This window comes from Giraffa tippelskirchi, chromosome 5, assembly GCF_054371585.1.
Source record: "Giraffa tippelskirchi isolate mGirTip1 chromosome 5, T2T-mGirTip1v1.2.pri, whole genome shotgun sequence".
NCBI lineage: Eukaryota > Metazoa > Chordata > Mammalia > Artiodactyla > Giraffidae > Giraffa > Giraffa tippelskirchi.
The window spans coordinates 166,822,291-166,843,122 of record NC_137279.1 but is presented as its reverse complement, the minus strand read 5'-3'; the positions used below and the strand labels follow the sequence as shown (position 1 = coordinate 166,843,122).

At 48.1% G+C, this 20,832-nt stretch overlaps 1 protein-coding gene across 3 annotated transcripts; it reads right to left on the bottom strand.

The window, feature by feature from the left end:
* Positions 1-3,673: 3,673 nt before the first annotated feature.
* On the bottom strand, positions 3,674-13,362 carry LDLRAD1 (low density lipoprotein receptor class A domain containing 1). 3 transcript variants are annotated; one of them, XM_081485199.1, is made up of 6 exons: positions 13,342-13,362; positions 12,783-12,837; positions 9,736-9,864; positions 7,527-7,664; positions 5,233-5,361; positions 3,674-3,822 (listed from the first exon to the last, which is right to left on the bottom strand). In XM_081485199.1, exons 1-6 carry the CDS (start codon positions 13,360-13,362, stop codon positions 3,674-3,676), a joined length of 621 nt encoding a protein of 206 aa, XP_081341325.1. The 3 variants fall into 3 exon arrangements, with proteins under 3 accessions (XP_081341325.1, XP_081341326.1, XP_081341327.1); XM_081485200.1 differs by lacking the exon at positions 9,736-9,864; XM_081485201.1 differs by lacking the exons at positions 7,527-7,664; positions 9,736-9,864.
* Between the last annotated feature and the right edge of the window lie 7,470 nt (positions 13,363-20,832).

Genomic DNA, 20,832 nt, shown 5'->3' with positions numbered 1-20,832 from the left:
ACAGTATGGGGTCTAGAGCTTGTGCTCAGCCTGTGGTCACCAGCCTCCATCTGAGTGTGGGGGTCTTAGTTTCTGCAGAACAACTCAAAGATAGGCATCAGATCGTTATGTTTATTCCTTGAGGAGGAAGTAGGACTGTGTTTTATCCCTGAACTATTACTTTTCTTCCTTAACTTTTCTTGTTTTCTCGTTATTTTTCTTGTTTAATTCCTGTTCCCTTGTTTCTATATTCTCTCACATCCCAAGTTATTAATAGTAACTGCTTGAGTCTGCTCTTTGTAACTCGGGAAAGACCTAGGAGACCAAGTGAGAAATGAGGGGGTGAGGCCTGGAAAGGCTTTTGTTCTGGGAGACTCCGCAGGATTCTCAGTTTCCCTGCCTCTGCCCTCACCAGTCATGCACCCTTCAACAAGCTGCCTGGCCTCTCTAAACCTCGCATAGACACTGTACCACCCTTGGAGCCTTGTTGGAGGATGAGACGTAAAGTTCTCCTTGGTACAGTGGCTGGTTAGTAGTGAGAGCTCATCAAGTGTCAACTGTGTGCACCTAGAAAGCTGGCTTTTGGTCTCCCCCTGCTACTGACATGCTGAATGGACTCAGGCAAGTTGGTCTCAGCTTTGGTTTCTTCATCTTATAAACGGAAACATTTTAACCCCACAGGCCTGTTTAGGGAACGATTGACTGAAACCATCCACCTTGGCCAGACACAATGATACCTTGCTCATGAGTTGTCTCACAACAGGAGGTCCCATCAGTAAGGAATCTGAGTCAGACCAAATATGGGCCAAACACAATGACTGGCCAGAGACAACCCAGAAATTAACCCCATTACCATAATACGACTGGAGCCATGTGGCAGAGCAGTTCTCCTGGGTTCCCTATTGCTCTCTATCCTAGGGCCCCTTCACAATAAAGTTTTTTGCTTTGTCAGTTTGTGTGTCCTCTCGGACAACTCATTTCTGAGTGTTAGGCAGGAGCCTGCTTTCAGGCCCTGGGAAGGGGCCCCCCCTTCCTGTAAAGGCCCATGGATGGGATTGATTGGGAGCGGAGGGTAGAATTATGTGCAACTGAGTGCCTCTGAGCATTTTTCTGAGAAAGCTGCAGCCCACTGAAGAAGCTCAGGACTGAATGACCACTGAGGTCCCCCCATCACTCTCCCACAGGGGCCAACCTTTGCACTGCCAGCCCCTGGCGGGAACTGGGCCTCTCCTGCAACTGAAACACCGAGGCTGACTGGTATTGAAACAGGAGGGAAGCAGTCAGGGCACAACCTTTAAAAGAATGGCATAGCCCTTGAGGATACAACATAGACGGATTAGAACTGTTAGGTCCAATTTGGCAGAAGATTTGACTTCCAGTGGACCTCACTGTACACTCACATTAGCATGTGCTAAATGACACACCCATAGGTGCCATGACAGTTCCAAGGTTAACCATAAAATGTCAAAAAGTAGATGGTGGGCCAATTCCTGGAAAGCTCCCCTTTCCCAAAATAGTTGAAATAATCCTCCCATTCGTTAGCCTATGAAATTACCCATCCCATAAAAACTAACCACCCCATGTTTCAGGTCCTTTACCTTCTGAGATGGCCCATGCTCTGCGTGTGGAGTGTTTCTCCCAGGGCCACTCTCACCTTTTGAGATGGACCGCATTCTGTCTGTAGAATATGTATCTCTCTAAATAAACCCACTTCTTATCTATCACTGAATTCTTACTGTGAAGAGACCTAAAGAATCTGAGCTTCATTAAATTCTGAGACCAGGCATGTGACCTCAATTAAAAGATAGTGGGTTCAAAGTCCCAACCTGGGTTTTGGTTGAATACGAGCCCTAATCTAAATTGTGCGGTTTCAGCAGGAGCTGACATAGGCTCCTATTCCCAGGGCCTCTCCCAAGTGACCTTGTTTTCAACAAGTAATGCTCTGGGCATCAGGAACATGTTGGCATGTGAACGCTGGGAATGAGCTGCTGGACCTTTTCTTGTTCCCCATGTTATGCTTAGTCGCTCAGTCGTGTCCGACTCTTTGTTACCCCATGGTTTATAGCCCGCCTGGCACTCTGTCCAAGTGATTTTTCATTTCTTCCTCCTCAGGGGTCAGTCAGTTCCTCTTGATCAGTCATCGGAACCAAGGATGCCCCGAGCATGCTGGTTGTGCCCCACTTGTGCTGCCCTTGGAGAGAAACTCAGCCAAAGGTCCCAGAACCCAGGGCTGAGCCTCGCTCGGGCGGGATCTCTGAGGCGTCCTGTTCTGCGAGCTGGCCCTCAGGTCATCTGAGTCAGAAACATGGTTACATCCTGTCTCTCCAAGTCCCCTCCTTGGTGCCCTCAGCCCAACACTTCCTGCTCCCCCACCCATCCTTCCAGTGTGAGGTACCTCCTCCATGACACCTTCTTCTCCTTGAGTGCTGGGGTCCAGGTCTGTTCACTTCTGGGTGCTTGGCACTGGGCTTGGCCCAGTATAGGCACACAGAGATTGTTAATGAGCAAATGAATTGACTCAGGTGGCAATGAATAAACTGGAGCTCACCTGTCTCTCAGATGCCCATTTTTAATTCAAAACTCACAGAAGACTGATACATAGAATTGATTATATTAATTTCCAACAGGGATATGTCTGTCTCCATCAACAGGAACCCTCTTATTAGCCATATTCCAAGTCCATCTTTCAGAACAAGGGTGGGACACTTTCTGACCCTCAAGCTACATTTTTAAACCCAGAGACTCTGCCTCCACCCCGGCCAAGATAGGGTCACATTGGTAGCAGAAACAGCTTTGGGGTTGGGGCACCATGGACCATGTTTGAGTCCCAGTTCTGAGCCTGACTTTGCTGTATGATCTTGGGGCCACAGTTTCCTCATCTGTTTAATGGATATATCCATCCTTGCCTGCCTGGGTGTTGTAAAACTGGAATGTATACCAAGAAACAGCTGGTTCACTCAGGCTCTGGGACTGAAATACAATCCCTACTTGAAGGAACTTTGGCTGTTTGGATGGGCAGGTGGTCTTGGGGTGAGGGTGGAAGTGGTCCAGAGGAGAGGGGATGGAAGGGGTTGAGGAGGGGCTCCTCAAGCTGTTCTTCCTACACTCAGAGCCTCCTGGGGTGGCTTCCTTGTGGCTGAGTGACAAGTACCCTGTCTCATGTACATCTCATGTGATCCATTAGTGGGCCCCACTAGGATTATTGATATGGGAAAAACACTGAAGTTGTATCCAAACCTAGCAATATCTGCCTTAGGTACCAAAGTGGCAGGAAGTGGCATATATATCGTATATGTGCCATCCAGAAGGGCTAAACTTCTCAGCTTGGTGTTCAAGCCCAAAACTTATTTTTTCTCCAAGGAATGACAAGGTCAGTATCTATAAGCCTGTCTTGGAGCAAAGGAGCAGATTTCCTCTGTGTGTCGCCAGAGGCAGGCCTCAAATCATGGAAGCAGATTTCCCTCTTCTTTGTTAGGAGTTGCCTAACATGGTAATGAGCTCCCCATCCCCGGAAGAATTCAAGCAGAGGTTGAAAAACTTGAAAACAGGAGAGGCAATTCTTATTCAGAGACAATGGTGTGTAGATTCCTCTACGTGATCTCAAAGACTCCTTTCTGCTCTTGGATTCATAGCACATGTGAAGGGTTATCAATACCATTCCAGCCAGCAGCCCACTCTGGCCTGGGTGACTCAGTCAAGGGCCAGGACAGGAGTACTCATCGGACCAGTCAGAGCAATGCTGCACATGATCTCGGCAGAGGCTCCTGGGGATACAGCTGCAGTATTTGAAGACAGTCGAGGGGCAGCGCCACCACCCAGGGCCGCAGGGTGGGCAGGTAGTCACTGGGAAGACAGAAGAACAGCTGGAATGCCCTATGCACCAGGGCACTCCTTAGCCCTGCAATTGGCCATAGCCCCCACAGCCCCACTCTGTCTGACACAGGTTGACTACATTCCTTATTTCCTGCAGAAGAGAGAATCTATAGACTCCCCAACTCAGCTCAGAGCTTCCTGGGGTGGCTTCCTTGTGGCAGGGTGGCAAGTACCCTGTCTCATGTACATCTCATGCGGTCCATCAGTGGGTCCCACTAGGATTATTGAGCTGAGAAAAACACTGAGGCTATATCCAAGCCTAGCAGTATCTGCCTTAGGTACCAAAGCAGCAGGAAGTGGCATATATATCGTATATGTACCGTCCAGAAGGGCTAAACTTCTGTGTGACTTTGAGTGTGACCTCAAGCAAGTCTCTCACCCTGTCTGAGCCTCAGTTTCCTCATCTGCTCAAGGTTGTTACTAAGAAAGATAGGCCAAGTGCCAGGCCCACGGTCAATGTTCCAATATTGATGGGTGTATGTCGTCTCCCATCCTCCTCTCTCACCCTAAATTTGGTCCCACCAGCCCACTTACGACTCCCTGAGGGAAACTCGCAGGCCTCCCTCCTTTACCCTGGACCCTGGGCCTCTAGCATTCCCTGCTGCACACCCAGCCTCTGCCTGGTGAAACCCTGTCCATTTTTTAAGGCCTGCTTGAATACAGCCTTTTCTGAGAAATCTCCCTTGATGATTTCTTCTCCCCTCCCCCCCAGCAAAAACCTCTCCAGGACCCCTGGCACTACCTTTAGTCACTAGCATGATGTAAATCCTGGGGATAGGACATGTTTTACCCCTGGCTGTCTCCCAGCAGGACCTGGCACCAGGCCAGCCCCCAAAAGTGCTCGGAACATATTTGTTGGTTGAATGCCAGGGAAGAGATTGGGAGCAAACTCTGGGGAAGTGAAAGAACTCAAATCTTAGAGTTGGGAGACCTGAGTTTATACCCAAGCTCCCTCTTTATCACTCATTTTACTAAGTCGCTTCTCCCCTCTGGCCTCAGTTTACCTACATATAAATTGGGGCCAGTGATTCCTGCCCTGCTTGTCCTCACAGGATGGTTGGGTGGTGCAGAGAAGATGAGGGAAGCCCAGGTTCAAACCCCAGTTGGGCCATGTATGTACTCTTCTTGTGACTGCCCTCTGGCCTCCCTGGCTCATTTGAGACCTTGAAACTAAGTTCCCCACCACAGAAGAATAACCCTCCGGAAGGAACCACTTGTAGTGGTAATGAGCACCCTGCCACTTGAGGCATTCAAGCAGAAGTGGAAAACTTCTTCCTAGAATGCAAACGGGATGCAGGGGGAACCTCAGAGATTCTCTGGCTAAATTCTGCCCTCTGGCCTCTGCCTGGCCAGTTGCCCAGCCTGTGCCCAGACCCCCACCTGGGCTCAGTTCATCTGAGCAGTCCCCACAGTTGTTGATCCCATCGCACATTTGGTCCGAGTAGATCCAGGAGGCAGGGTCTCCACAGTGAGCCACGAGAAAGCCGGGGAGGCTCTGGGGCACAGCTCCTACAGAGGGAGAGATGAGGCAGGAGCAAGTCCACCTCTGGCTGCAGTTCAGGTATGTGCAGGCTGGTACATTCAGGCTGCAGGTGTCTCATGGCTAAATGGAGGTGGACTGTCCTGACCACCCTGGCAGCTGACAAACCTGGGGTCACTGCCCATCCAGGAAGGGCACAAGGAGAACACAAGAAGAAGGTTTCCTGGGGAGGAGGTTGGTCAAGGGGAGAGGAGGGTTCTTTCCCTGTTCATCCAACAGGATGCCCAGAGCTACTTCTCCCTTCCTCACTCTTACTCAGCTCTTGCTCCTTCCCATCCACATCATGTCTTACTCTGCTCCTCCCTCCCGAAGTGTCCTTCTTGACACCTGTCCAAAACCATCCCACCTGCAAGTCCAGGTTCAAGTTCCTTCATGTCCAAGAAGCTTCCTCCAACTGGAACATAACAAGAATAAATGTGGGGTTTCCCTGGTGGCTAACCAGTAAAGAAAGCACCTGCCAATGCAGGAGACACGGATTCGATCCCTGATCCAGGAAGATTCTACATCCCATGGAGCGACTATGCCTGTGAGCCACAACTATTGAGCCGGTGCTCTAGAGTCCAAGAGCCACAACTACTGAGCCCATGTGCTGCAAGTACTGAAGCCCCTGCACTTAAAATCCGTGCTCCACAACAAGAAAAACCACTGCAGTGAAAAGCCAGAGCACTGCAACTAGAGAAAAGTTGCAACTGCTCTTTGCAACTAGAGAAAAGCTAGACCAGCAGTGAAGACCCAACACAGCCATAAATAAATAAAATAAATAACTTTTAAAAAGAATAAATGTGAAGTCTTGCACTTGGGTCCTGGAACTCAGGAGATGTGGGTTCACATGTTTTGTGAGAGGGAATCAGAGCACCCTTCTTGAAAGTGGGTTCTGTGTTAGACAGCAGTGTGACAGGGCTACCAAAAATTAACACAAACTCAGGCCACATCACTAGAGATATAACCCAGACTTAGGAGGGGAAAAGTCTTTGTTCCCTGGACTGGCCAGAGCCAGCTGGACGTGTCATGGATGCTTCTGGAGCTAGTCCAGGGAGAGGGACACAGGCAGTTGGTTTGTGCTCTGTGGATGCTGGTGGAGTGGGAAAGACCAATCACAACAGGGTGACTGGGAGTTCCGAGGGTAGTTCAGGGAAGAGGAGACTCACTCAGGACAACAAAGCAATCTCCAATCCACGCAGTGCCACCATCATGGGAAACATTGACGTGTGGTTCTTGGAGGGCAGGGGTTGATGAGAGGTTAGAGTTGGAACCAGTCAAGGGTGCTATTGGGAGGTAGCCCTAAACTCAGTACAAGGGAGACGTCCCCATTGGAAAACCAGTGATAGGAGCGGCTGCCTCAAATTGTAGTGAGCTTCTATCCTGGGAGTGTGCAAGCAGAGGCTGGGTGGCAGAGGGGATTGGGGCATGAGACGGAACATGGGCTAGATGAATTTAAGATCTCTTCCGGTCTTGAGGGCTCACGATGGAATGACCCTCCCCTCATAAGCTATCCCACCCCACCCACTCTAACTCACCAATCTCTTTCCCTCCTCTGTGGCAACTGTTACACTCCTCTCTCTTGAGAATTGTCAGGTCTAAGGTCTGGGATTAGACCTTCCCATTCATTGATTTGTTGATTCACTAATTTCATCATTTATTCAACAAATCATTCCAGATATTTCTCTGTGCAGAGCCCTGTGCCAGGCCCTGGGCCCCAAGATCAAGCAGACTAGATTTGCCTCAGAGGAATTCGCAGTCTGATGGTGGTGGCAAACATGCCAAATGAGATTGACAATCAATGTGACTGGGGCTGGGACACAGGTAAGCACAGGGGCTATGAGAGCCCAGTAAAGGGAACTTCATCTAGTTTGGGAGTCAGAGAAGGCTTCTTGGAGGAGGTAACGCTTGAACTCTGCCGTGAGAGTTGCATAAAGTTTCTCCAGGCCCAGAATGGAGGCATTCCCTCATGTGGACATATGTGTACGTGTGTGACTGGGACAGGGTGGAAGAAAATGTTCCTGGCAGTATACAACCAAAGGCATAGACGCACACCAGGGTGCCTGGTATGTTCAGGGTGGTCGAGCTTCAGTCTGGCTGCAGGGAGAGCTGGAGTTGGGGGCAATTCCCAAGGGGCCCTGGCGAAGGTACTCACGGCACAAGGCCTCCTCCTCGTCCTCGCCATGGGCACAGGTGCGGACGCCATCACAGACCCTGCTGGCCGGGATGCAGCTGCTCCGGTCGTCGCACAGGAAGCCTGTCCTGTTCATCTGTGTCATGCAGGCCTGGGCCCCTGGGTGGGCGGGGCGAGCCCCGGAAGGGTCAAGGGTGGTGTTCACAAGGGCATCACCAAGTTCTCCCCCCTGAGCCCTACCTGAGCTAGAGCGAGGGGCTGGGGCCACGGGGAGGACACTGAGCTCAGCGTCAAAGATGGCGTGTAAGCTCCAGTTCAACCACTTGCTGTGTGACTATGGGCGGGCGACCTGACCTCTCTGTGCCTCAGGTTCCTTGTCTGCAAAGTGGGGAGCATAGCACACACCCCATGGGACTGCTGGGGAGATTACACAAAAGCCTCTGAGTGAATAACCCTAGAGAGAGTGCAGAGAAAGTCATGGTTCCCGTGTCTATTGAACAACCATCTCATGGGAAGCTCCTCAGGACGGGCCTCGAGTCAGTGATGCAGTTTTCATGGCAGGTGAGTGTGTCAGAGGCAACATCCTGGGGCAAGCTAGCGACCGTTATGCCACAGTCCTTATATCTGAGACAGCTTTACAGGCTGCAAACACCTCCACATTTTTATTCTATTGTTTCCCCGAACCCTCCCACGATGTGTCATCATTAGCCCCATTTTATAGATGAGAAAAGTAAGACTCGGTGAGGTTTGAGAGGCCTGGCCACACAGTTAGTAACCAGGCTGCTGCCTCTCTCTTTTCTGAGGTCGGGCTGCCTCCACAGTGCCCAGGAGTGGTGGTGACCATCTGAGTGTCTGTCCCTCTGAGAGTCTTCCGTCTGTCCCACCAAGTGGACCACCCAGGCCTGGGGCTGCTCCAAAGAATTACGGGAGAGAAACTGGCAGAGGAGCTGGGCAGTCTGGCTCTGTGGGCTGTGCATGCAGACACACATATGTGCAGGTTGGAGATGGGGGCGAGTTTATGTGGGTCTGTGTGCAAGTGAATCATAGCTCATCTCCTGGAACTGCCTCAGCTAGTGTGAGGGGGCTGACTCTCAGAGACACATTGTCACACACACACAACTGCTCACAGACATACACACATGGACACATTTGCACAAACACAGACAAGGGCAAACACACACACAGATATGTACCTGCACATACAAACATGTGCATACACACAGATGCTTGCACACATGTACACACAGACACACAGGTGCATGCATGGAGGCAACTCTTCATGTGTTCACATGTACCTACAGTGTCCATGCACAGGCACGAGGCTGCCGTGGATTCTACCCCTACTCTCACTGAGTCCCCTTAGCACCTCCTGCTAGGCAACAGAGATATCTCTCAGAAAGGTAGGTCTGGTGACATCCCACCCCAGCTTAATTCCTTCCCATGGCTCTCTAGATGGTGACCTCCTTCCCCAGAGCAGGCTTCGAGGGACTGGGCCCTGGGCCCCTGGCCCTACATGCTGCCTTGTCCATCGAGTCCACTGACCTTCTCATCATATTTCCTCCCATGCCAAGGACTCCACACATGCTGTTCCCTGTGCCTGGATGCTTTTCCCGCCACCCCCTCCACCAACCAATCCCACTTTCCCTTCATGTTTCCGTGCCTTTCACTTCTCAAGGTACCCATCCTGACCCCTGAACTGGCCAGAGCCCCGCTCCAGACTCTCAGAACTCCCATTAAGCCTGCCTTAATGTGCTTATGGGGTTAACCTCCGTGTCACTCTGCAAACTGTTAGCTCCACGAGGTCAGGTTTGGTGTTGGTACTCACCGCTGAAGCCTGCCTGGCCTCAGGGATGTACTGGACAAGTCCCTGTCCTCTGTGGTGAAGATAGACACACAGAAGGACAGCACCACTGTGGATGATCAGGCTTGGGGGAGAGGAAGTGTAAAAGCAATGGGAGCTGAAACAAGGCTCCTAAACAAGGCAGGCAGGGGAAGGCTTCCTGGAGGAGGTGGCATCATAGCTAGGTCCGCTTCAATAGCTCAAGCTACAGAGGTGCAGATGGAAGCTCAGCGATGTGTGCATGTCAGTGTCAGTGTGTGTCTGCACATGCTCCCTAAGGAACTGTTCAAAAGTCACTTTGTGGAGAAACCAGGCAGGATCAGTTTCCCCCATCTGTGTTCCCTCTACCCTCCCAACAAGTCTGACCCACTCTCTCTTGCCCACCCTGACCTGGCGTGTGAGGTGGGGGTCCAAGGATGGCGACCAGGGCGATCAGAGCTGCAAGAGTTGTCAGCAGGAGCATCAGGAAGGCTGAGAGGCAGGCCCCTCGGCGTGAGCAGCAGCAAGGGCTGCAGTCCGCTGTGTGGGGTGGGAAACCAGTGATGGAGCAGCCAGTGCCGGGGCCCAGGGATCCCCTGCCCTGACCCCTACAAGTGGTCCCTCTTCGCAGGGGTGCTGGGGTAGGACAGGCTTCCCTGGAGGAGGGCACTCCCAAGCCCACTGAGATGCTCTCAGCTCTGCCTGTGGACCCACGCCACCAAACGCCTGGCCCTGGCCCACATCCAGTAGCTGGTGAGTGGCAGTCGGGACGAGGGTCCCAGGTCTCTGCTCCACGCTCTAATCCCCGTGTCCTTCCATGAGTCTGTCTCCTCAGGAGTTAGGGAGGGAAACATGGACACCTGCTTACTGAGTTCCTGCCATAGGGCAGAAACCAAAGCAGGCCCTTCATAGCCATTATTTTCATTATTCAAGACAACCTTTATTTTACAGATGAGGAAACTGAAGCTCAGAGAAGGAAAAGTCCAGGTCCCCTTGTGTTGAGTTGTTATGTCAGTCCACATCTATTTGCTGCCAAAATTGGTGCTCTTTCCACAATGTCAACTGATTGTTCATTCTGGAGCCTGCCAAGTTGGAATCCCAGCTCCACCACTTTTCAGCTGGGCCACACTGAGAAGCCACTTTACTTCTCTGTGCCTGTTTTCCTCATGTGGGAAATGGGGCTCTAATGCCTACACGAGTTGTTGAGAGGATTAAGCTAGGTACTGGATCAGAACAGGGCTTGGTACATAGTAAGTGCTATAAAGGTTCTAGCTATTATTTGTCTTTATTGAGCATCTACTATGTGCCAATCTGGAAATGACAGTGACACCTTTAACTGACTTTCCTCCTTAATTTTTTCTGGCTTGTGAAATAATGAATGAAAATCTTATTGGGGACCTGCTAAGTTCCCTGGTGGCTCAGATGGTAAAGCATCTGCCTGCAACATGGGAGACCCACGTTCAATCCCTGGGTCGGGAAGATCCCCTGGAGAAGGAAATGGCAACCCACTCCAGTATTTCTGCCTGGAGGATCCTGGCAGGCTACAGTCCATGGGGTTGCAAAGAGTTGAACGTGACTGAGTGACTAACACTAGGTGCCCTGCTCTGTAGAGGACATAAAAGCAACCACAGCTCTGATCCTTGCCCTCCAAAAGCTTGTAGTTGCACTTAGAAGACAAGGTGTGGACACTCCTCTGTCCCCTGGGGACTATTATCTGAGGGAAGGGGCAGGAGCATGTGTCCCCAGGGGTCAGCCCAGCAACAGGGACACAATAGGTGTTTTGTGAATATTCTGACCTAGAGATCAGTTCAGGTCACTTCCATGCAGTCCACTCACATTTTCAGAGCAGCCTGCTCTGTGCTGGTCTGTCAGTCAGACCTGCACCCCAGCAGCTCACACAGCCAGGTGACCAGTGTGGTGAATGAAGTGTCCTGGGTGCGTGAAGGATGATGAGATTTCCATGGGCGGGTGAGGGGAAGGTGCAAGGAGAGGGCAGTCCAAGTAGAGGGCGCAGGAGGGTAGAGGTCCCGATGGCTTGTGGGGGACAGCAAGTGTGGCTGAAGCCCGGGGTGGGTGTACCTTGGGAAGGGAGACATAGTAGGAGACGCAGCACAAATCTAAAACCCACATTCCCTGCAGCCTTGGTCGATGGCTCCCTTGTAAACTCGGGTAACCAGGGAGACAGCGAGAAGGCTGGCAAGGAGAAGCGTCCTGGTCAGTCAGCCAAGCAGCTGCTTCTCAAATATTTGCGAAGTATGGGCTGGGCAGGAGGGGTCACAGGAACATCTCAGGGTCCACGGCCAGGTGAAGGTTGCACTTCAAAGCCTGAAAGCCCTTAAGTGCTGATCCCCCTGGTGACAGACGGGAAAATTTTTCCACACCAGGCTCTTCATGAAGCAGGCTTGAAATAAACGAGCGCCAGTGTGGAGCAAAAAGGCACTGGGGCTCTGCAAGCTGAGGGACCCTAATTTGAACTTGAACCCTGCCTCATGCCTCCGTGCGGGATCCCAGTTTGGCTGAACCACCCGACCTCACGTCACCTCAGCTGCCTCATCTGCTATCGCACCCGACAGGAGACTCCCTCGGAGCTGACCATTAGGTGTAGAAGAGGCCCCATGGTGCTGGGAGCACAATAGGGCCTTGATCCTTGATAGTTATTAGTAGTAGCTACCTTTCTGGGTCTGTCCCCTCAGTGGTCAAATGAGAGTCAAGATTGGACACATAGTAGGTGCTCAATAAAAGTGTTCTTTTCTTCTTTATTCCACAGAAGTAAAGCACACTGTCCTGGTCACTTGGTGAGCCAGTGGCCGAGAGCTGCTGCTGCTAAGTTGCTTCAGTCGTGTCCGACTCTGCGCGACCCCATAGACGGCAGCCCACCAGGCTCCGCCATCCCTGGGATTCTCCAGGCAAGAACACTGGAGTGGGTTGCCATTTCCTTCTCCAATGCATGAAAGGGAAAAGTGAAAGTGAAGTCACTCAGTCGTCTCTGACTCCTAGCAACCCCATGGACTGCAGCCTACCAGGCTCTTCCATCCATGGGATTTTCCAGGCAAGAGTACTGGAGTGGGGTGCCATTGCCTTCTCTGTGGCCGAGAGCAGGTGCTCAATAAACATGAGATCCCTCCCACCTTATCCCTCAGAGGTAAAGAGACCCACCTGGATCACCCTTTGAGTCAGGGACTGGACTCTAGAGCTCTTTCCTCTATGGGTGTTGAGGGGCACTGTATGTCTGTGAGGTGGGCAGGACACAGTACGTGCTCACATGTGTTTATGCATTTAGCAAATGGCTGTCAGTACGGTTGGCCAGGACACTGGGAATGGATGACATCAACAACGGGGCAGAGGTCTGAGAGACGGAGGGAGTCTCAGGGAGCCTCTTTTGTGTCTCCATAGCAACAGCCCAGCATCAAGGGAGTCCCATGTGGGGGACGGGCTGGCCCAGGCCCCCCAGCCTTTACCTTCCCCTCCAGGGAGGGCTTTGCTTCCAGCAGCAGCATTGCCATCGGCCTCCCCCTGCCCAAGAGAACAGAATGTGGGGTGAACTGAGGTGAGGGGAGGTCCAGCCTCAGGGAGCTAGACTGAAAAGTTTTTCAGAAGCGTCACCAAGAGCCTTGGGTGGAAACACTGGCCCCTCCCACTTGGATGCCCCACACTCATGTCTACTTTATGTTCCCACATTTTGCCTGTACTATGCCCTTTGCCTGGAATGCCTTTTCCTCCACTGCCCATTTGGCAAACATTCATCCTTCAAACCAGCTCAGGGGGTACCCCCTTGGAGAAGCTTCCCCAGGTGCCCCCCTTAATGTCGATCATTCCCTCCCCTGGCCTCCTGTCCCCTCCCAGCACTCACCACCTGAACCACGTACCTGGTTCACCTGTTGCGTCTCCCTACAACCTGGGAGAGAGCCTCCGGGGCGGTGGGGGACCCAAGTCACCTCAGTGTCTCCCCTCTTTACTGCCCACCCTTAGCCCAGGGTTTGCCCCCCAGGTCAGAAGCTGTCTCAGGGCAGCTCTTACCTGGGGGAAGATCTTGTTCATGTCTCTAGCTCCCAGCTTCAGTCTCCGGGTCCTAGGCGGTGCAGAAAACTTGGCAGGTTCCCAGCCTGTCACCAGGGGCAGCCAGGAGGCCTCTCCTGGCCGTACCCTCCCCGTGGGCAGGCTCCTCCCAGGCTGCCTCCCAAGAAGAGGAAAGGGTAGGAGTGCCCTGCTCCGGCCTGGCCCCTTCCCACTCTGCAGGCTGACAGCCACGCTCCAAAGCAGGAATTCTCTATGTTCCAGAAGACCCTGAGGTTCAGAGAGCGAGAAACTGCCCTTGAGTCACACGGTGCGGGGTTGACAGGGAAGCTGAACCTAGGAATTTTTCAGTGTGTGATTTTTCTCCACATCGATGATGAGATGGAGGATCTCAGGTCCCCCCCAGCTGCATGAAGATCCAGGCAGAAATACCGAGAATTAAGGTTCCAGCGGCTAAAAAGCAGGGGTCATGTTTTCATTGATGTTTGTTCAACGAAATACATAATCTATGTGGAAAGAATATGTATTTTCCACTAAAATGATAGGTCACTTAACCTGAGTTTCAGCTTTCTCATCTGTCTCTCTAAACTTCTTTTCCCCTCATTCCTGAAGAAAGGTGGTGCCCCCGTAGATGGATCTCTTTGTCCTCCCCATTCAACACCCAACGCTGTACCAGACCGACTCAGTCCACTTGCTCTAATGTCTCCCTTCTTCCCCCGGAAAACAAAATTTAAAAACCTAAGAAAATACAAAAAACTTGGAAGAATAATGTAACAAATAATCATGTATCCATCATCCAGACGTGTATGTTTGTGTGCTTAGCTGCTCAGTCGTGTTCGACTCTTTGCCACCACATGACTCGAGCCCGCCAACCTCCTCTGTCCATGGAATTCTCCAGGCAAGAATACTAGAGTGGGTATTCTCCACTCCAGAATCCTCCCTCCTCCAGAGGATCTTCCTGGCCCAGGGATCAAACCTGGGTCTCTCCCATTGCAGGCAGATTCTTGACCATCTGAGCCACCAGGGAAGCCCACCATTCAGAGATAAGAAATGTTAAAATTTAGTCATCTTTCCATCAAGTATAGCAAAACTGTAGTCTTCTTTTTTTCCCCAGTTGTATTATTCCTTCCCTCCCTCCCCAGAGCCAACCAGTTTCCTGAACATGCCGTGTATGCTTCCAGTGGTTAGGTTTTATACACTCTCTAGAAATACACATACACATACGTCTAGAATTACACTGCAGGAGCCCCCCAACTTCATCAGATATTGCCCAACCACTCTTCCAGGAGGCTGTACTGGTCTGCACCCCCATTAGCAGTGACGAGAGTTTCTGTCTCCTCAGTCTTGAAAGTGTCAGACTTTCTGACATCCATCTGCCTCTGGTGGGTGTGAAATGGTATCTCACTGTGGTTTCGTTTGCGTTTCTCTAGCAACTCCTATGGCCACCACCAATTGCTAACATTTATTGAACACTTGTTTTGTCATATGCTGCACTACATGTGTTAGGTATGTTAACCCACTTAGTCCTCCCAACCACAAATGATGGAGACTATTATTATCTCCATTTCACAGATGAGGAAATGAGGCACAGAAACATTGTTACTCACCCAAGGTTCACAGCTGAAAGGAGGCATAGCTGCATTATAGATGTGGGTGGCTGAAAAGTTCACACATTACCTCTACCTATCCCCTCACTTCTCAAAAGTATGGTCCTCGGACCAGCAGGACCTCATCATCTATGAGAGATGGAATCTCATCCAGGCCCACCAAGCCAGAACCTGCATTTTAACAAGCGCTTTGGGAGGTTCAAAAGCATATTCAATTTGGAAAGTCCTGCCCCAGCCCATGCTGTTATGTTGCCCTCTTAAAATATATTGGTCATGTGGATTTCTTCCCTGGTGAAAGGCTTTTTCCTATCTGTTGTCCATTTTTCTATAGGTGGCTTATCTTTTTCTTATTGACTTATGGGTTTCTTTATGCTGAATTTGAATCCTTTGTGGCATGGATCCAACACATCTCTCCCAGTCTGTAGCTTGTCACTTGCTTAGAGTGATTTCTGCTGGCTCCCTCTACCTTTCTAAATCCATCTTTCTTGTCTAGAACCAGCAATAATCTCACTCCATGAAGACTTCTTCAACTCTTCCCCTTCCCCAGATTTGCCTTCCCCTATACTCCTATGGCGGAGAAGGCAATGGCACCCCACTCCAGTACTCTTGCCTGGAAAATCCCATGGACAGAGGAGCCTGGTAGGCTACAGTCCATGGGGTCGCTAAGAGTCAGACACGACTGAGCGACTTCACTTTCACTTTTCCCTTTCATGCACTGGAGAAGGAAATGGCAACCCACTCCAGTGTTCTTGCCTGGAGAATCCCAGGGACGGCGGAGCCTGGTGAGCTGCTGTCTATGGGGTCACACAGAGTCGGACACGACTGAAGTGACTTAGCAGCAGCAGCAGCATACTCCTATGGTCTAGGGCTCCATCTGACCCTGGCTATGGCTAGCGGAGATCCTTTGCCCATAAGATCAGCAAATCTCAGCTTGTCAGACAAATCTGGGTTTTTATTCTGATTCTGCCAAACTAATGCCTACCTAATTTGAGGCAGCAAGTCTCAGCCTCTCTGTTTCCTTATCTGAAGAATGGAGATAAGAATACTTACCTCAGAATTTTGTGGTTAGAACAAAGTACGTGCACATATGTGAAGGTGTTCTGCACCCTGGGAGAGTACAATATTGTTTCTGAATGTCTTGGTTTGTTTATAATTACAAAGAGATCTGCTTGAGGGCAGGGACTACTTTGTAGTCCAGGGCGCAGCTCAGGGTTGGTCAATAGTAAGTGGGCACCACAACTAGATTGACCTAGGCACCTGTCACATAGTCTTCCAGACCTGCCTAGACCTGTCAGACCTATGCTCCCTGCTTCAGCATCTATCACTGTGCCTTCGATAACTCTGAGAGTCCTAGCTAGATGCCTTTCCTTGCTGAGACTCTGTTTCCTCAATTCTAACAGGGAGATGTTAAACCCCATCCTGCTTTCCCTGAAGGATGCTGTAAAGACCCATTTAAAGGTGACAGTGAAAGTACTCTAAAGGGCTTTGCAAAAGTCATGGGGAATCAATATACAAACTTCATCATGAAATATCTAAGTAGACACTTTTACAAGATAGCATTATAATATTTCTCAGTGCAGATGAACCAAATTTTATTTGACACATACATACTTAAGCATTATGAAATTTTCAGATGTGGGGCTCCAATAATGACTGCATGATGGTATCTCTTGAGGTAACATTTTCAAGAGCTTTTGTTGAAACCTTTCGTTTCTAATCAGTTGCTGATTTCTTTCCACCCAAGCCTTCGTTTATTGCTACAATGTTGCAAAACAATTCAAGTATACAAAACATATAATAAGCTCAAATCATTTAGAAGTGAACAAACAAATTAAAATATTATACTCTCAAAATAACAAAGTAAAATTAGACAACCCCTAAACCAGATGTTCAATAACTTGGAAGAGAAAAAAAGTTAAATACTTTCACTAACTTCTAATTGAAATATAGCATGTCCTTTAATTATGAATACAGTCAATGATTGATAGTACTGTGAGCAGTTCCTGTGACTTTATCACCAACAGAAATCAGACATTTACATATTACAGTTGTTGCAGAGATTTCAAAATAAAATTTGAAATTACTTTGAAATTCCAGTAGTTTTAGAACCAACATTAGGCCTTATTTTATGTGTTAATAAAGAAGTACATACATATATACATAATTGAAAACTTATGAAAATAACTTAATTGCATTTTAATATGATTAGTTTTCTTTGCAATCCTTTATGCTTGGTTTTATGCATGTGAAAACATTATTCTGAGGAAGAGTCAGTCCATAGGCTTCACCAGATTATCATAAAGGTCCATGGCATGAAAAAGGTCAAGAACACCTGTTCTAAACAGATAATTCATTAACATCACAGGAAGAGAATACTTAATAGTGAAATAGTAAAGCTGACTTCAACAATTATACATTTCAGAGAAGGTATACAAAGAGCACTTCAGAATTTAAATATTGCAAAGAGTCAGAAAATCTACACTAACTGTACTATCTGGCTTCTCACAGAAGGCTGCGTTTCCCACTATCTCAATCTTTTGTCTCTGTCACTGTACATACTGTAGGGTAAGGGAGTTAGAGAAGGCGAGGTTTGGAAAAAGAACAAGACTGGCACTTTACAGGAAAAGATCACCTTTAATGAGGTGAGAAGGGGCAGGAGTAAGATTAGTGAGCTGTTGCACTAACCCAAGAAAAGAGTAAGTATATATAGGCATATATATGGAAATCTACTGTCTTAAGGGGGCCTGTTATTCTCCAAGGTTGTTCGGAATAGTTATCTTTAAAATGGCTGGGGCAAGGAATTCTGGAGATCGGCCAGAGGCTGGACTGGCTGGGAGCTGGGCATAATCAACCTTAATGTCCATTTTTTTTTCTTTGGGTGAGAGAGTTTTTTGTTTTGCATAGAATGGTGGGGAGGACCCAGAGGGGAGTTTTAACTCCAGGCTATTTTGAGCCATGTAACTTTCCTTCACATACCGCCACCCCTAGACTCTAGTCTAGAAGTAGAAAGAAAGATAAAAAAGGTAGCTTCTACTGATGATACTCAAATGCAAACATAACCTGCTCTGCAACTGGTAATGTGGAGGCAAGGGCTCAGGAATACCCTGGGTTAGTAGAAGGTGGGCTGTCAAACCTAGAATTTGAGGACAGTAATAAGTAGACCAAACACTGTGGTTTAAAAATTTAGCCCAATGTGAAGTCTGGTTAGAAGCTTAGGAGTCCACGGGACAGCCTTCCAGTTTGCTTGGCAATACTCAGATTGTGCCTGTGACCCAATAAGTAGGCTTACCATCCAAACAATAATGTGGAGCAACAGACAGCCTTATACTTAAGAGCTCAAAAATATTAATATATGTGAAACAAAATGAAATAGTATTGGGCATTTAAAAAAACAAACAATACAAAAAACAACTCTGGGAAGCAAATGAAATTTCCCATTTCTCTGTGGCTGGATAAACACAAAATTTAATAGATCCTGGAGGTAACTACTGAACTAAGACATTGCTATCCTCTCAAATGCCCCTCTAGTCTATCAGGCGCACTGTTGTCAAGTGTATTGTTCTAAAGCACTACAGCTCTCATGCTTAAAACCTTTCTATGCTTGCCATCTTGCTCAGGACCAGGTCCAGGTTTACTAAGGTCCTTTATTTTGTGGTCTGTCCAGCCCCATCTATTGCTATGTTTTTGCATGTGCTATCTCAGGCTGCTAAACCATTTGCAGTTCCCCACCTGTTGCCTCTAGATGTGAGCGTGCTATCCTCACTGGTACACTGCTCTCTGTATTTTGTCTGGCTTTCCTTTTCCCTCTAGGTTTAAGCTTGGGTATCATTGAAGTTAGGAGTCCTCCCATAGTACTTCATGCTTATCTGGTCATGTCACATTAGTAACAGTTTGTCTCCTTCTTTAAAATCTGAGCAACCAGGGTTGGGTACTGGGTCTTTGTTGTTGCAGTCCCATCATCCAGCATAGGGCCTGACACTCAGGCTCTCAAGTGGTTGTTGAATGGTTAAACTGTGGATCTCTAACAGGGTATCTTGGCAAAATCACTGCCATGGTGTGGTGACAATGGGGACATAGCTGAGAATTTTATAGATTGTTTCAAAGGTTGGTGGATGGGCTGACTAGCTTTATTTAAAAAGGTCTACAAATTTCTGTATTAATGATTCCCCTCGTGTGATCCTAAGATACATAAGAGCCCACAAAAATTATAATGGGAACTATTCTATGTATTTAAAAAAAATCACAGTGGAAATGGCACATTTACCTAAAATAAAGCCACACAGACTAATAATAAGGGATCAAGTTGTTTGCTTTTGGCTGAGTCAAAGTACCAGGTTTCAGCATGCTAATAAGCAGCTCAAACTGGCAGATTTCTAAGATCAATAGACCAGATAATCTGGTAATTTCTGATTTACAAAAAATATACCATATCGAGAGGGTATCCATGAAGTTTTGTGAAAAGATTGGGAATCTTTGGCCTAGATCCTTCATTAGCATTACTACCGTCTTTGTAATCATCTGAATCAGCGGACCAAGAAGGACCTTAGGAAGTCCTTCTGGCAGGATTGAACCAGAGACTCAAGGGTTTTGATAATTTGCGTGGGAGCAAAGGCAAGCTTCTCAAGATGTTGTGTGGTAGGAAAGAAGGTGATACCTAAGGAAAACTAAGTAAAGTCTGGTCCACTGAAAGGGCTAAACTTGTTACTTCAGGAAAAGGGGCCAATTTTGTTGCTTTTGTTGGAATTTCCAAGTCAAATATTTTAATGCTGTATACATTTGGGGAAGGGGGTGGTTAATTTTTCTTTTTTTAAAAGTAAAATTGTTTTTGAAAATGTCTGGTTAATCATGCTAAAATAAAAAGGATGCAAATATTTGAGTGCCTATCAAATAGAGGAATGATTGGGTATTTCTACATACAAGGAACTGCCTCATAAACAAGAGGGGAAAGTCTGTCTAAACTTGGATCAATACTTTCAAGAGGAATGAGGGTGTCTCGGGGTACTTCATTCAGGAAGCAAAGAAAAACAAAACCATGCGAAGGTGGAAGAATATAGGATAGTCATATAGTTGTTCTCTCGTTCAGGTTATCTTTTGTATTGTTTTGTTTTCATAAGGGAGGCCTTTCCTACTTGCAGGCTCTCTGACTCCTACAAATCTGCAGCATTATGAACATGTCCCCCTCAGTTTCCTTCACTTGGTGCACTACACTTAAACCTGTGTCTGATTAATGAACATAAGTGTGTACCAAAGTGGTAAATAAGACAACTGGGCTTCTTTTTTTCCCCTAAGTCCAGTCCAGTCCATTTCTCGTGTTTTGTAATTGTATTCTCACATAAAATAAGAAAGAGACAATGACTGCTTGGCAACCACTTAGTAATTCCTCTTTCCCCCATTTGAATGTGTTCGCATCCTTCCTCTTTTCTCTATTTGAATGTGTTCGCATACTTTCTAACCCTCTAGCTACCAAATCTAGACAACCTACTATTTAGAAAACCAAAACCTATTATCTTGTGACCAAAGCCTTACTTGGTTCATTGTATTTTCTTTTGACTCAGAGAAAGCTAATGACTAGGCTGAAGGTAAGTTAGTGACTCACTGTTCAGTCAATTGGCACTACTGCAGTTGCCAGTAATGCCCATGTGAGTGAAGAAATATTGGTTTGCAAAGTCATTTAAGATTTCATGGTATAATGACACTGAATCACTTTAAGACTGTAGTGTATCATGTTACCTGATGTCATTCTTATTTTTCTATCTGTATTATTGATAATAATAATAAAGGAATGATAATAACCATTTTCTACAAAGTGAAATCTAAACTTAGTCCTGCATCACTAGAGTCAAATTCTTACTGTCAAAATGAAAAGTTTTCTCTGAAAATATCTTTA